The sequence below is a fragment of the Scardinius erythrophthalmus genome (genome assembly GCF_964197995.2).
Source record: "Scardinius erythrophthalmus genome assembly, chromosome: 5".
In the NCBI taxonomy this organism is placed as follows: Eukaryota; Metazoa; Chordata; class Actinopteri; order Cypriniformes; family Leuciscidae; genus Scardinius; species Scardinius erythrophthalmus.
In genome coordinates this window covers 24,285,977-24,299,298 of record NC_138225.1, presented here as the reverse complement: position 1 = coordinate 24,299,298, position 13,322 = coordinate 24,285,977, and the positions used below count along the sequence as shown (strand labels likewise).

Here is a 13,322-nt window from a genome sequence, read left to right as displayed (position 1 = left end):
TGGTGACCTAATGTTGTTGAAGGAGTGTCTGTAATTGTTACAATGTTAAGTAAAGACAACACAGTGTAAATACTTCTTGTGATATTGCTAACAATGGTGTGTTTTACCTCAGTCGGACTCTGCTTGTGCTTTGATGTATTGAAGAGTGTGAATAATAGGATTTTGTCTGTGGTGTGTTCTGTGTTTTTTCTGCAGAATGTGCCTCAGCTGGACGAGGAGGGCTTCTGTATCCGACCAGAAGTCAACGAGAATGATATCCTTACTCCAGATCCATCTCTTCTATCCCCCCCCCCACCCCCATCCCTCACACACGCTTTCATCTCAGCCACAGAAACATTTTCCTTTATCTCTTTCATCGCCTCTACTCAATGTAAACTCTGAACACTTTTTTTTGGCTTGAGAACATACTGTGATATTTTTCTTTGTTGCACTTTTTTTTCTGAATCGCTGCCAAGTCATTCCTTCCCATCAGATTTTCTTCATTCTTCTGTTTTCTTTACCGAAGCTGCGTCATCACTCTGTGTGGACTAGAATACATACAAAATAAATAAAAATGAAACTTTTTTAACCATCTAGCTCAAGATACTAAGATGATTTTTCATGCCCCCACACTTTTTTTGTGTGCGAACCAACCATTTTCCTTAACAGTTCTGATCACATGCCAAAGAGAACTCCTTTTATTCATCCAGTGACTCAGAAGATGAGGATGAGCCAAGAAAATTCCACGTCCAGATCAAACCCGTGCAGACCAACAACGGCACACACCAACAAAAAGTCACCATCGATGAGCTGAAGGCCTCTATTGGAAACATCACCCTCTCGCCCACCCCTGCCGTAAGAGACGCATCACACAAGAACACACACCTTGTGTGAAGATCCTATGACCATATACTCCTCATATACAGACCTTTCACTCACATTCATTCATCATACACAGAATAATGCAGCTGGTCTCCCTCTATAAAGGGTGATTGTACAGCGTCAGCAAAGAGAGTTGTGATTGGTTGATATATTCAGTCTTCATCTCTTCCCACGAAACCTCAATTTTCCCAGCAGACACTAGAGGGCACTGTTTGATTATGATATTTACAGACAGACCTCAGAGATTAAGCAAATGCTTTCACACATTTTTTTTTACAATCCTGATTTGTGCTTGAGTGCAGTTTTATTTTGTGTGTGTGTTTGTGCGTGTGTGTGTGTGTGTGTGTGTGTGTGTGTGTGTGTTATGCACCTGTGGTCAATACAAGGATTTAACTGGCTCATTGAAAACAATATTGTTTAGGCCCAACGGACGTTAAACGTTTCCAGTGAGGGAATGAGCATTTAATAAATCTCAAGTAGTTTGAGTCTGAGTTGGTCATTATGACATAATAGGTGACATCACACATGTACTGGTTCGTGCAAAGGTGACCTACTTTTCTGTCATTTTGTGCATGTAGAGTTGTGTGGTCAAGCAGTTCCTCCTGCACAGACTGTGAGCTGTGTGTGTGTTAGGCCTGTGGACCATCTGTGTGTGTGTGTGTGTGTGTGTGTGTGTGTGTGTGTGTGTGTGTGTGTGTGTGTGTGTGTGTGTGTGTGTGTGTGTGTGTGTGTGTGTGTGTGTGTGTGTGTGCTGTTGGTAAACAAACCCATGCAACTTCCTGCCTGAAATCTCACCACAGGAAGCATGGAGGGACTGTTTCTAATGAGTAAGATCACGTAGGTAAACGTGTGCACACACGGACACATGAAAGCAAGAGTTGTGCCTGTAACAAAAGGATGTTTAGTTAATATAGGTGGCCAATATCTTGACATGCTCAGAGCCAGTTGGTTAAAATAATGATGTCCCTGATTCTTATTAAATGTTTGCAGCTTTCTTCCATATTTTTATTCAGCAAGGATGCATTAACAGATCAAAAGTGACAATTTTAATGTTACAAAAGATTTCTATTTCAAATAAATGCTTTTGAACTTTAAATTCAGCAAAGCACAACTGTTTTCAACTGTGATAATAAGAAATATTTCTTGAGCAGTAAATCAGCATATTAGAATTTCTGAAGGATCACGTGACACTGAAGACTGGAATAATGATGCTGAAAATTCAGCTTTGCCTGACAGGAATAATTTACATATAAATAAAAAGTTATTTTAAATAGTAGTAACAATATTACTGTTTTTACAATGTTTTTACAATATTTTTGAACAAATAAATGCATCCTTGTTGAGCATAATAGATAAAAAAAAAAAAACCATTTAAAAATCTTACTGGTTTAAAAGGTAGTGCATATTTGTGTTGTTTATGATTTGATAAATATTAGATATGTAATGGACAGAATAAAAACAAGTTGGTTAGGTTAGTTATCAGTTACATCATTTCTAACTAGGATTTTCTCTTTATGCCCAAGATTTCATCTGTTCTGCTTCTCAGTCTCGCCTTTTGAGTTTGTTTTACATTCTCTCTCCCATCCCTCGCTCTTCATCCCTTTGTGACGCTTTGAAATGACAGAGTGATGTATTTCTGCAATAACACATCCTCACAAGTGCCAGCTTGTGTTTTCAGTGAGCACAGTTTACTTTAGACACCTTCACTGCCGCCTCTGTTTGCTCTGTTTGAGATGGATTAACACACATCTTTTAGGGAGGCTCTTCATCATTCATTTCACCCAGCTTGAGCTTTCTGTCTTCTTCCAAATGTGCTCAGTAATCACTCAGATTAACCTCTGAAATATTTACACATCTCAAAAACTACACTCACAGTGTTCATATTGAACATTTGTCTTTGTGTCTCATATCATACTTGTGTTTCCTTTCTCAGTCTCTCTTCTTTTCGTGGGTCTGTTTAATTTTTAGGCGGATTTGTTTTATGGCAGTTTTGGTCAAGCAAGGAAATCTAGGTGATGACGAATGCCATGTCATCTGTTGTAGATTATTGGTATTATTGAGCTTTCCATTTCCTCTAGTCTTCTGTTGTCTCTATTTTCCCTTCATGTGCTCTCTCTCTCTCTCTCTCTCTCTCTCTCTGTTTCATTGGCGAGTGTGTGGCCTGGGTGCTGTAATTGAACCCATTTGCCAGTTTCTGCCTATGGGACTGAACCATGCCTTCATTTTTCTTTATGCATGCTTGTGTATTTGTTTGTGTTTCCACAAGTTTTTCCTTCACAATTTATCATTTAGTGTCGTTTACAGTCTTTGTTGCTTTTCTGATGTGTTTCTTTTCATCGAACACCAAGTGAAATTATTTTCCATCCACTTTGACAGAGTCTCGTTCAGAGATGCTTCATATGAGTCACTTTGAATACACAATAAACCAAGCCCATCTTTGTGCATTTATTGCCGTTTTGCTAGCTGACTCTTGTTGACATTTCTCAGCCTCAAAACAATCCCGGTAGTGGATTTGGTTGAATTATCTGCCACTCATTTCCTCATGTTTAAACTGCCTGCAGAATATTGTTTCTGAACTGATGGTTTGAATATGCAATCCCACTAGTGCGGTTCTCTGCTCGTTCTTGTGTGTGTGCTTTTCGTCCTGTGAGGCCAATATCCATTGAATGAATGTGGGGATGAAGCACTTCATGTCTTCAGCTGTTTTCATAACTCCTCTCACTCTCATTAATAAAAGCCTGTTTTCATTTCCAGGTTCATATGAAGAAGAACCAGTCCAGTGAGTATTCCTTTTTTTTTTCCGTCCTCCCTCCATCCCTATGTCACTCTGAAGGTTTGGCTCTGGAGAGTGCCTGCCATTTTGACTTCTCTTTTTCGTTTTTCTTGGCCATGACGTTTCTCGCCAAGCCTCCTTCATGTTGCTCTGGTGACCCCTCCAAAGCCAACTCATCCCATGAGAAAATAAACATCTTCTCCCATTTTTTCCTCATCTGAGTAGCACAGCGTTGCCTCCTTAAGCCATGAGCAAGATTAACTGCTTAATTGTGTGTTTATGTTTTTCTATCCATCATAATTTTACATTTTTCCAGTAAATTGTGTCTTAAACGAACACAGATGCATGCCAGAATGTAGTGTTTACACTGCGGCATGTTCTCACATCAAGAGCGACGATTTTAACCTCCTAGGAAAGTTTTGCATACTTTAAATCCGTAAGACGTAGTAATTGAGATCACAGTAGAAACGTTTTGTTATTCTTGCTCTCAAACGGTAAACATTTCTTCAAAGAGAGCATTTACCAAAACCTCCTGCACGCGCTGAAATTGATAAGATCTGGCAGATAATTTTATCCGATAAGTCCTTTAATCCAATTCATGTTGTTTTATCTTAAATCACACTAAGATGCTATTGTAAGTATTCTTTCTCTATATGTTAAAGGAAACTTATTTAAATACAATTTACAATTTGATTTTGTTGTCAACACGAATTATGCTTAATGTTGTTGGACAGAATTTAAAAATGTTTTATTGAATTTAGGTATTACGACATTATAATTTACAGTATAAAAAAATGTATATTCATTTTAGATTATCTAAAGATTATATTTAAAGGGGTCCATTATACTTTTCCAATTTTTCAACTTTAGTTAGTGTGTAATGTTGCTGTTTGAGCATGATCAAAAAGATCTGCAAAGTTTCAAAGCTCAAAGTCCACTCCAAAGGGAGATATTTTATTTGACAGAAATCACTTTTCAAGAACTACAGCGAACGGCTCGTTTGGACTACAAAAAAAATAAATTCTGGATCTTAGGAAGTCACAATGTTCCTCATTTAAATAATCTCCACCCACAGAATACGCAAAAAGGGGTACGAGGCCTGGTTGAGCTGCATTAGAGAAGACCGTGTTGTCGCTATGTTAAAGAGACGCTGTTTTTTCCCACAATGTCTCCAAAACTCATTTGTTTGACCTTCCTAAGGCTGACAAACTTTTATTTTAAACACTGTGTCTGGACATAAAAACCCCAAATTTTATATGTGTGCTGCATATTTTATGAAGAACAGCTTGTTTTCTGTTGTTTTTGTAATCTCGCTTTTGTAAGACGGTTCACCACTCCTTAGGAAAATGAACCATGGTTTAGTGATCGTTTTCATGTTTGTATTATCTTAGTTTTCCGACAAATATCACGATTAAATGGTGGATAACACCGTATCTGTAATGTATAAGAAAATTACAAAAAACATACCACTCTGAAACATCCTGTGAAATCCATGCTTGCAAAGTCTGTGCATGAAATCCGTTCTGCAAAATCCTCTTGTTCGTTAACATTGTCAGGGTCTGAATTGGGCTCGAAGTGGAAGTTTGAGACAACCTTAATATTTACACTAGAGAATAACTCGCAGTAATGGAGGGGCGGGACTTTTACCGAACAAGCGGTGCCAATCACAACACACTGGGCCAGCTTACCAATCACAGCACATTTTGTATTATGGAAGGAGGGGCTTCATCGAAATCGACGTGTTCGAGCCAGACTGGGGAGAGAGGTGCTATAATAGTGTAAAATATGTGAAAAATAATGCTGTTAATGTTTTTTGAACAATCAAGCATAAAAACATTCTAGTACACCATGAACACAAAATCAAGACTTTGTAAAAGGGCATAATAGGACCCCTTTAACGTTATTATTAAATTATTAGGTGTTTTTAAAGATTAACTTTAGTGACCATTGGTTGACGGCAAAGGTAAAGTAAATGTGCACAGTTAAACATCCAATATCATCTGATACTGTTAAAATAAAAAAAAGTATACTCTATCGGCCAATATACAATAGGGTAATATCAAATATATCGATTATAGATCAGATCAGTGTTACTGTCAGTCCAGAACCTGACAGGTGTCTCATGTTCTTTACTGTTTAAAACTTACCGGTAATATGTGGCACGTGGGCAAATAGGCATATAACAGACATACAAATGGCCATATAGAATAAACTGATGAATATTCAGTACTGAATGTTATTGTAAATGTGGATCTCAAACATACTCACTGTAGGAATGACACGACAACACACATTCCCTTCTGTAAATCCAAAGACAGGTGAGTTTTCCTCCGGAATCTTAGTCCGCGTACTCGCTCTCTTTTGGTCCGCAGCTACATTTGTGTTGGTGGGAATGAGGGAGCTAGTAAAAATGAAAAACAAAATGTGCAAATTACAAAATTACTTATTTGTACAAAAATTAACTTTACTAATTTATGCTGTTGTCTTTTAACACTGTCATTTGTCATTTGTGTATAATATACTGTATGTCGTTGGGATTTGGTCTCAAATACATAACATTTCAAATGTACTATGCCAATCATTTATAGCTTGCGATTTTAAATGTATGTATTTGGTGTGACAAATGGGGTTGCATGGACATGTGTCTCATGTAGCAAAGTTCTCTACTGACATGGCACTCAGAAATGGTCAGAAACATTAGTGACTATTGTAGTTTTCTGGCTTCCATGTTGGTTTTTATTTTTTACATGCAACAATCTAGTTTTTCATTTGATAACATCATATTTACTTCATGAAACACATGAGCTGCATTTTTAATCGGGACTTAATGAGCAGTGCCCAGTTACAAGAACCCCTTAAGTTAAGAAATTGTAATTACAGATGGATTTCTAGACTGCATTTAAGGGGTGTCTTGCAACAGGCTGCAGCTGCCAGTTGCATAAACTCAGCCACTATGTTAAAACTGTTATAAGAACTAGTTTGACCAAATAGCAGTAAGACAAGTGGTGATCACTCTTACTTTTCCGATTCAAATTAGACCATTCTACCTTGATTTTTTAGAAGTTAAAAACCAGTCTTGAAGAAAAATATTAGATGACTAACTTTTAAGACTAGTCGAAGCAGTTTATGCAACCGGCCACCAGCAGATCACAAATAAAGCCTGAAGAGTTGCTCCGTTACTCAATTGCATATTTTCTCATTGATCTACAGGTGATGAACTGACACGACACAAGATACCACAGCCATCCTTTAATGAGTAAGAGAAATTTTGTTTGTTATTTGTTCACCCTTTTTTTTATCAAAATTGTTACCATTTATGCACTATGTTGTAAAACTTCCATATGTTTTTTTTTTTTTTTTACCTTCAAACAGTAGATTAGCCTGTAATGACCTGCTGTCTTTGGATCCGTTTGGCCCGACCAGCACCGGCTCCAGCTCGTCTCTACCCCACTCGTCAGGTAATACTTGTCTGTTGTAATACAGCAAATGCACACTCTTCTGGGTACAGCTCTGTATTAATGTCATTACCACATCAGGGAACTATTGTTGATAGACTTCGTTTATAAATCCAAATCCCTTTTTCCTCATATCTCAGAGTTTCACAAAACAGCCATTAACGTATATTAAAGTACAATCACATTTCAGTAAAGTGTTGGTTAACATCTACAATAATCTCAATGACAGAGTTCAGCTTGGCAGTGTTGGAGTCAAAACGTTCTTCATCGACCACACGCACACACACACACACACACACACACACGCACACACTGTACAAGCAGACAGTCGTAAGTCATTCACCCTTCCACCTCCATCCCCCAGTCTCTGGGAGGCTTGTCTTAGGTCTGACCTCCTTTATTATTGATGATGCTTACAGGCTGGGGAAAGTGTCTGGGCTTTTCCAGTCCACAACAGTCGCCTCTAGAGAGCTTGCTCAGGCTACTGTTGTCACGGAAACCCTCATATCCCACAGCGACTTCATATCCCACTCAATCTATCCTGTTTAGCATGACATCTTTTGTGAATGCCATGGGAAAAACGTATTTTTGTTATTTGCTTGTTTAGTCTATTTTTGTTCATTTTTGTTTTTTTGCATTTTGATATTATAGAACAGGGATTTTAAAAATATCTGAATTATTTGCTGATAATTGAGTTTCTTGACTTATTATTGGAGGAATGCTGTTGGCGTAGTTTTCTGCAGAATTTTACACACCCTAGGCTTTATTTGTGAAACACAAAACAGATTTAATTCTTTGTAAATCGTCCATGCTGTTAATCCATTCACACATAAAATTTCCCATTGAATTAAATGTTAGTTTTACATTAAAAATGGGTTTTATGTACGATTTACACATGCGTTGGATCTTGAGCCATGAATAAGATTCCTGTGTGTATTTCGTGAGTACGGTCAGTGTTTCCTCACGCTCTATTCTCATCTCTGTCTCTCTCTCTGAAAGCTCTTGACCTTGATTGTTGAAATGAAATGTTATTTTGACATCTGGGAATTAGGAGCTTCTATATCTTGGGCAATAGTGCAGTTGACAGTATGTGGTTTTGACCAAATTGAAATATTATCTTTTAGATGTACGTTAACAAAAATGAGGTGCAAAGTAGTTTTAACAGAATTTATGTACGTAATATATGCAAATATTTTGAATTATTTTGTTGGAAATATTTCAGATTTGAGTTTTTATTTACTAGTTATATTAATGTAATACTTTATTTTGGAAGAAATAATGTGGGTACATTTTAATTTGACATTAAGGCGTTGTTTGCAAACAAGTGAATGCTTTTCTCTCTGATAAGCCACTCAATGCAGTCACTATAAAAATCCAACCCGTCATTCAAGCTCTGACCTTATCCACGAGGGCCAATCATAATCCAAAGTTAATTGGCACCTTCAGAGGTCAGAGGGCGGAGTTTAGAGTCCCCATGTCACAGACGTTGTCAAACATGATCTTGTTATAGTTCTGACCTGGCAAATGAACAAAAAGAGCTGTGAAGAGGATATTAGTAATGTTGCAAGGTATTGCGCTTGCATTTTATTATAAATTTGGTGTGCTATTTAGGTGTTTTTGCATAGCTTTCGAGTATTTTATTTCTTCCATGCCTTAATATGTTTTAAATGAGCCTCATTTACATTGACTTCTTTCTTTTTTTTCTCATCCTTGCTTTGTATTTGTTCAATGCTCTTTTTCTTAGACCTGGCTTCTCTCTTCTTAACATCTTTCCCTACATCTCCCCCACTGCAGTTAAATGATGAGGTTTTTGAAGACCCAGGTAATGCTCATAACCCATGCCTGCAGTTTGATCGTCAGAATAGAACTTTTCCCATAACAGACACTGACCCTGATGGCAAAGAAATATGCAAAAATGTGAATGATGAGAGGAATGTTTTGCTTGAACTCACCCGCAGCTAAAGATCCTAATATTTCTTAGAGATGTATCTGTGAAAATAAGTGGGGTTTTTTCACATTTTCTGCTCACAGAAGATAAGCACAGAGACACACTTTATTGTACTTAAAAGATAGTTTACAAAAAAAAAAAAAAGTATAATCATTTACTTACTCTCGTGTGAAACAAAGTCATACAGGTTTGGAACGATATAAGAGTGAGTAAAATGATGACAGAATTTACACACTGACACCTTTTAACAATTTTGTATCATTTTGCCCCTCGTCTGTGTCAGTATTTTATTTATTAATGTATTTTTTGTATTTGTATTAATAAAGACTAACAGGAGTGCATGAAGGTTAGCTGATCATATGCTTAGGAATACCATATTACAGTATGTTTTAAGGGATATTTAAAAATACATATTTCAGTAGGATTTCACAATATTTTGAACATTATTTTTATAATAATTTTTCCGTTGTATTTTTTTTTAAAATGTACACTTATAATATTTTGTTTTACTTTAAATTGTTTTTTAAAATGATATTTATATTTTCATTATTTTTATATGTATTAATTTTATTGTTTTATAATTGTATTCTTATAATATTTTACTCTATTTAAATTGTATTATTTATATATATATATATACATATACATACACACACACACATATATATATATGTGTATATATATATATATATATATATATATAATTTTCACTGATCATTTAAGAAAAGGCTTTCCCCCCGAATACTTTTTATTATTACTGGTTTTCTGTTTATGTGACATTTTCTTAATGTAATTATGTGAAATATAGAGCTGTATTACACATTCAGATTAAAAGAACAAATTGAGAAGAGATGCACCTCCTTTGCATATACACAAATCCAGGTCATCTGTGTTTCTTTCATATTTTTTCCATGTAGTCTTTTCAGCATGCCTGTCAGTATGTGGTACATTGTTACAAGCATCATTACTCTTTTCTCTCTGATGACCCCTGTAACAGAAGTGGATTTACAGTCGGAGCCCACCTCTCCTTCAGCAATCAGTCTTGATGTTACCGAGCCTCCTGCTTTGCCTGTTCCCTCCAAACTCCCTTCTCCTGCCAGTCTCACCAAGCCGTGCACCCCGTCATTCCCTGTTCTCCCCTTTCCTCCCTCCACCTCTCTCCCAGACGAGGCTGTTGCCCCCCTCCGTCCTGGCCCAACTCGAGCTCTGAGCGTACCTCCAGCCCTACAAGCTCTTCCTAGGGACTACGCTACCCACAAGCCCCCTCTCAGTGCTCCCGTTGCTGGTCCAGACACACTTTCGTCCTGGGCCCAGAGCCAATGGATTGCCTTCAATGATGCCTTTGTGCCATGTCGTGGACCATCCCATCAACCAGCGAGACCTCGGTCAGTGCCTGTGTCTCAACAGCCTAAGCTTTTCTTCAGAGAGACTGGTGACCCATTTGGCAGCATTGGAAAAGAGGAGAGCACTCCCTCTCTAAAGGAAGCACCAGCCCGAACCATGCAGGATGGTAATATTGAGGAATGAGTTTTCATAAGCATGTTCCAACACTGTCCCATGGCTACATGACAGTGAGACAAATATACTGAGATTTTAACAAACCTGATGTTTTTACAAATTATTTTATTTCATTGTAATTGTTTGGATTTCTTTCTTTTTTTCTTTTTTTTTTCTTCAGTTAGAGTTAGATTTATTTAACTTTTGTTGTTCGATTTGGTGTTTTTTTTTTTTTTTTTTACTTTTGTGTTTTCTGTGTTGTTTATTTATTTGAATAATACAAATGTAACCAAATAATCACATGTAAGCCATCATAGTCTTTATTACTGTTTAGCTAGATACAGTAAACAAAAACAAAAAAATGTGGGACCCAAGTTTGGTTTTATTTTATTTTATTTTGTTTTATACAGTATATTTTATTCATTACATTTTGTTTTCAATGTATTTTTCTATTTCTTTCTTCTATTTCTTATTTTTCCAAATACTTTTGGTTCAGCTACACAAAGTAACATGTGTCTACAAACTTGGTCAGAAATATCATATCCAATGTTTTCTAAAATCAGAACATAATGACTAAGATGGTTTAAAGTGTGCATGTTTCTTTCAGTTTCCTTACCTGGTCTTATAATTTCTTATTCTTATTTTTGTATATGTTTATATTGTGACATTGGACATTGCATGTGACTGAACATCAGGTGTAATCTTTGGATTTGACTGTTAGCTTGTTTTCTGTGTGATGCCAAATCCAGTATAGCAACATTTTGAATGTTTTTCGGCATTGGTGATTTTTAAATCACGCTCAGAGTGTGCTATCTCCGTATTTCCCCCTTTTTTTCGTACTTCTTGTGGTTCTAAAATTTGTCATCTTATTTTTTTTCATGCACAGTACCACCGCCAAACAGGCCGACTACTCCCCTGGGCACAGCAGCCATAGTCCCTCCTCCAAGACCATTATCACGGCCCAAACTGCCAGCAGCCAAGCTGACGGGCATCAATGAGGCTGTGAGTAAAGAAGATATCTCCTGATTCCCCCTGAATGCAGTGAATTATTAATCAGTTGGTTGTTTTCTGCAGGGCCGGCCGTTCAGCCCTCCTAAGGTGTCCAACTCTAGCCCTCCTCCCGCTGCTCCTCTGGCTCGTGCCGAGAGCTCCTCCTCTCTCAGCTCCAACACCTCCCTGAGCACCAGCAACACACCTACTGTCGGTGAGTCTTCAGTCTCACACACTCCGGTGAACACAAGCTGCACACACTAAATCTTTTTTCACATCTTCCACATTCACATCAGACTTACAAAATGTATGAATACTTCATATAATTTATCATTTAATACATTTATTACTTCATTATTATAACAATAAAGACACCATTCATATACTGTCTGGTTATTAGGATACAGGATATCTTTCAAAACGTTTTTTTTATATATATTTTATATTCATGTCCATGTGTAAGGAAAGCTAATATGCACAAATAATATTCTACACATTGCATTTCATCGTATGGTCAACACATCACTCACCAGATCATTCCATCCTCATTCTTCACTGGTGAACTGTGTTCTCGCCCTGTTTTTTTTTTTTTTTCTTTCCCTTTTTTGGTTTCCTCCTCTTCATTTTGAATTAAGAGGACGATCTTTTTGTGGGGAAACTGCCCACATTTGAGAAGAGATGTGAAACTCCGGCAGGTAGAGTGGAAAGAACTCAGAAGAACATTTGTTCTAACTTACTAACTGACTCAAGAATGATCATCTCTCCTTGATCAACCAATTGCATTGCCCCATCTGCTAAACCATAACTACTCTCATTCTGTGACTCACCATGTGAATGATCTCTAATTGTGAAACTGACTTTTGTGCGTCTGATGCATTGTAGCTGATGAGGATGCATGGCAGAAATAGTGCGGATGATGTCTTTTCCTTGGCTTTTACCTGTTGACCTGTCATTGTTTATCACTGCAGAGATTTAAATTATCTTAACTGAAACACATTCCTCAGAACGCCTCTATTATTTTTTTATTCATACTTGGATGTCTGTTTTTTTATTGTCTGTCTTCCTCCTGATTCTTTTCCTCATAGGGATATCTCGTGGGCCCAGTCCAGTGACACTGGCTTCCCAGGATGCATTGCCCATTGCTGTAGCGTTCACAGAGTCTGTTAATGCGTATTTCAAAGGAGCAGATCCCAGCAAGTGAGTTTCATGTCATCTGCCCTGCTAAGACAACACAGACTTTACATACTATGCACATGACGACAAAACCTTGAAATATCATAGAATTAAAAAGTAATGGAAAAATTGTATTTTTCTAAAATAATTAATTAGTTCATTAGTCTAGATATTCTAAGCTCTGACATATTTCAGTGGCTCTTTGTGAGTGTGATCTCTGTAAAATGATTTTTAAAAATGTGATTTTAGGTGCATTGTGAAGATCACAGGAGACATGACCCTGTCCTTCCCTAGCGGCATCATCAAGATTTTCACCTCTACTCCGTCTCCAGCTGTACTCAGCTTCAAACTCTCAAACACCAGCAGATTAGAGCAAATCATGCCTAACCAGCAACTACTGCACAGGTGAGTGTGTGCCTTTACACTAACTCGTTTCTTCTAATGTTACGCTACTGTTAAGAGTTTTGGGGGAATTTTTTAAAATAAAGTAAGTTAACTTTAATTCAGCAAGAACGCATTAAAGAATATTTATATTTAAAATAAATGCTGTTCATTAGAACTTTCTATTTATCAAAGAATGCTGATAAAACATGCATACAGTTCCCACAAAAATATTTAGCAGCAC

At 37.1% G+C, this 13,322-nt stretch overlaps 1 protein-coding gene across 4 annotated transcripts in view; it reads left to right on the top strand.

The window, feature by feature from the left end:
- The window catches only part of fcho2 (FCH and mu domain containing endocytic adaptor 2), a 48,411-nt gene that overhangs the window by 27,517 nt on the left and 7,572 nt on the right, over positions 1-13,322 (top strand). The window contains exons 13-24 of one of the 4 annotated variants that reach the window (XM_081366434.1): positions 196-253; positions 659-834; positions 3,616-3,640; positions 6,845-6,890; positions 7,007-7,092; positions 8,834-8,911; positions 10,035-10,547; positions 11,421-11,536; positions 11,609-11,738; positions 12,160-12,219; positions 12,610-12,721; positions 12,947-13,102. In XM_081366434.1, coding sequence (XP_081222560.1) covers positions 196-253; positions 659-834; positions 3,616-3,640; positions 6,845-6,890; positions 7,007-7,092; positions 8,834-8,911; positions 10,035-10,547; positions 11,421-11,536; positions 11,609-11,738; positions 12,160-12,219; positions 12,610-12,721; positions 12,947-13,102 — 1,556 coding nt within the window. The remainder of the gene's footprint in view (positions 1-195; positions 254-658; positions 835-3,615; positions 3,641-6,844; positions 6,891-7,006; positions 7,093-8,833; positions 8,912-10,034; positions 10,548-11,420; positions 11,537-11,608; positions 11,739-12,159; positions 12,220-12,609; positions 12,722-12,946; positions 13,103-13,322) is intronic. The other 3 variants (XM_081366435.1, XM_081366436.1, XM_081366437.1) reach the window with 3 other exon arrangements.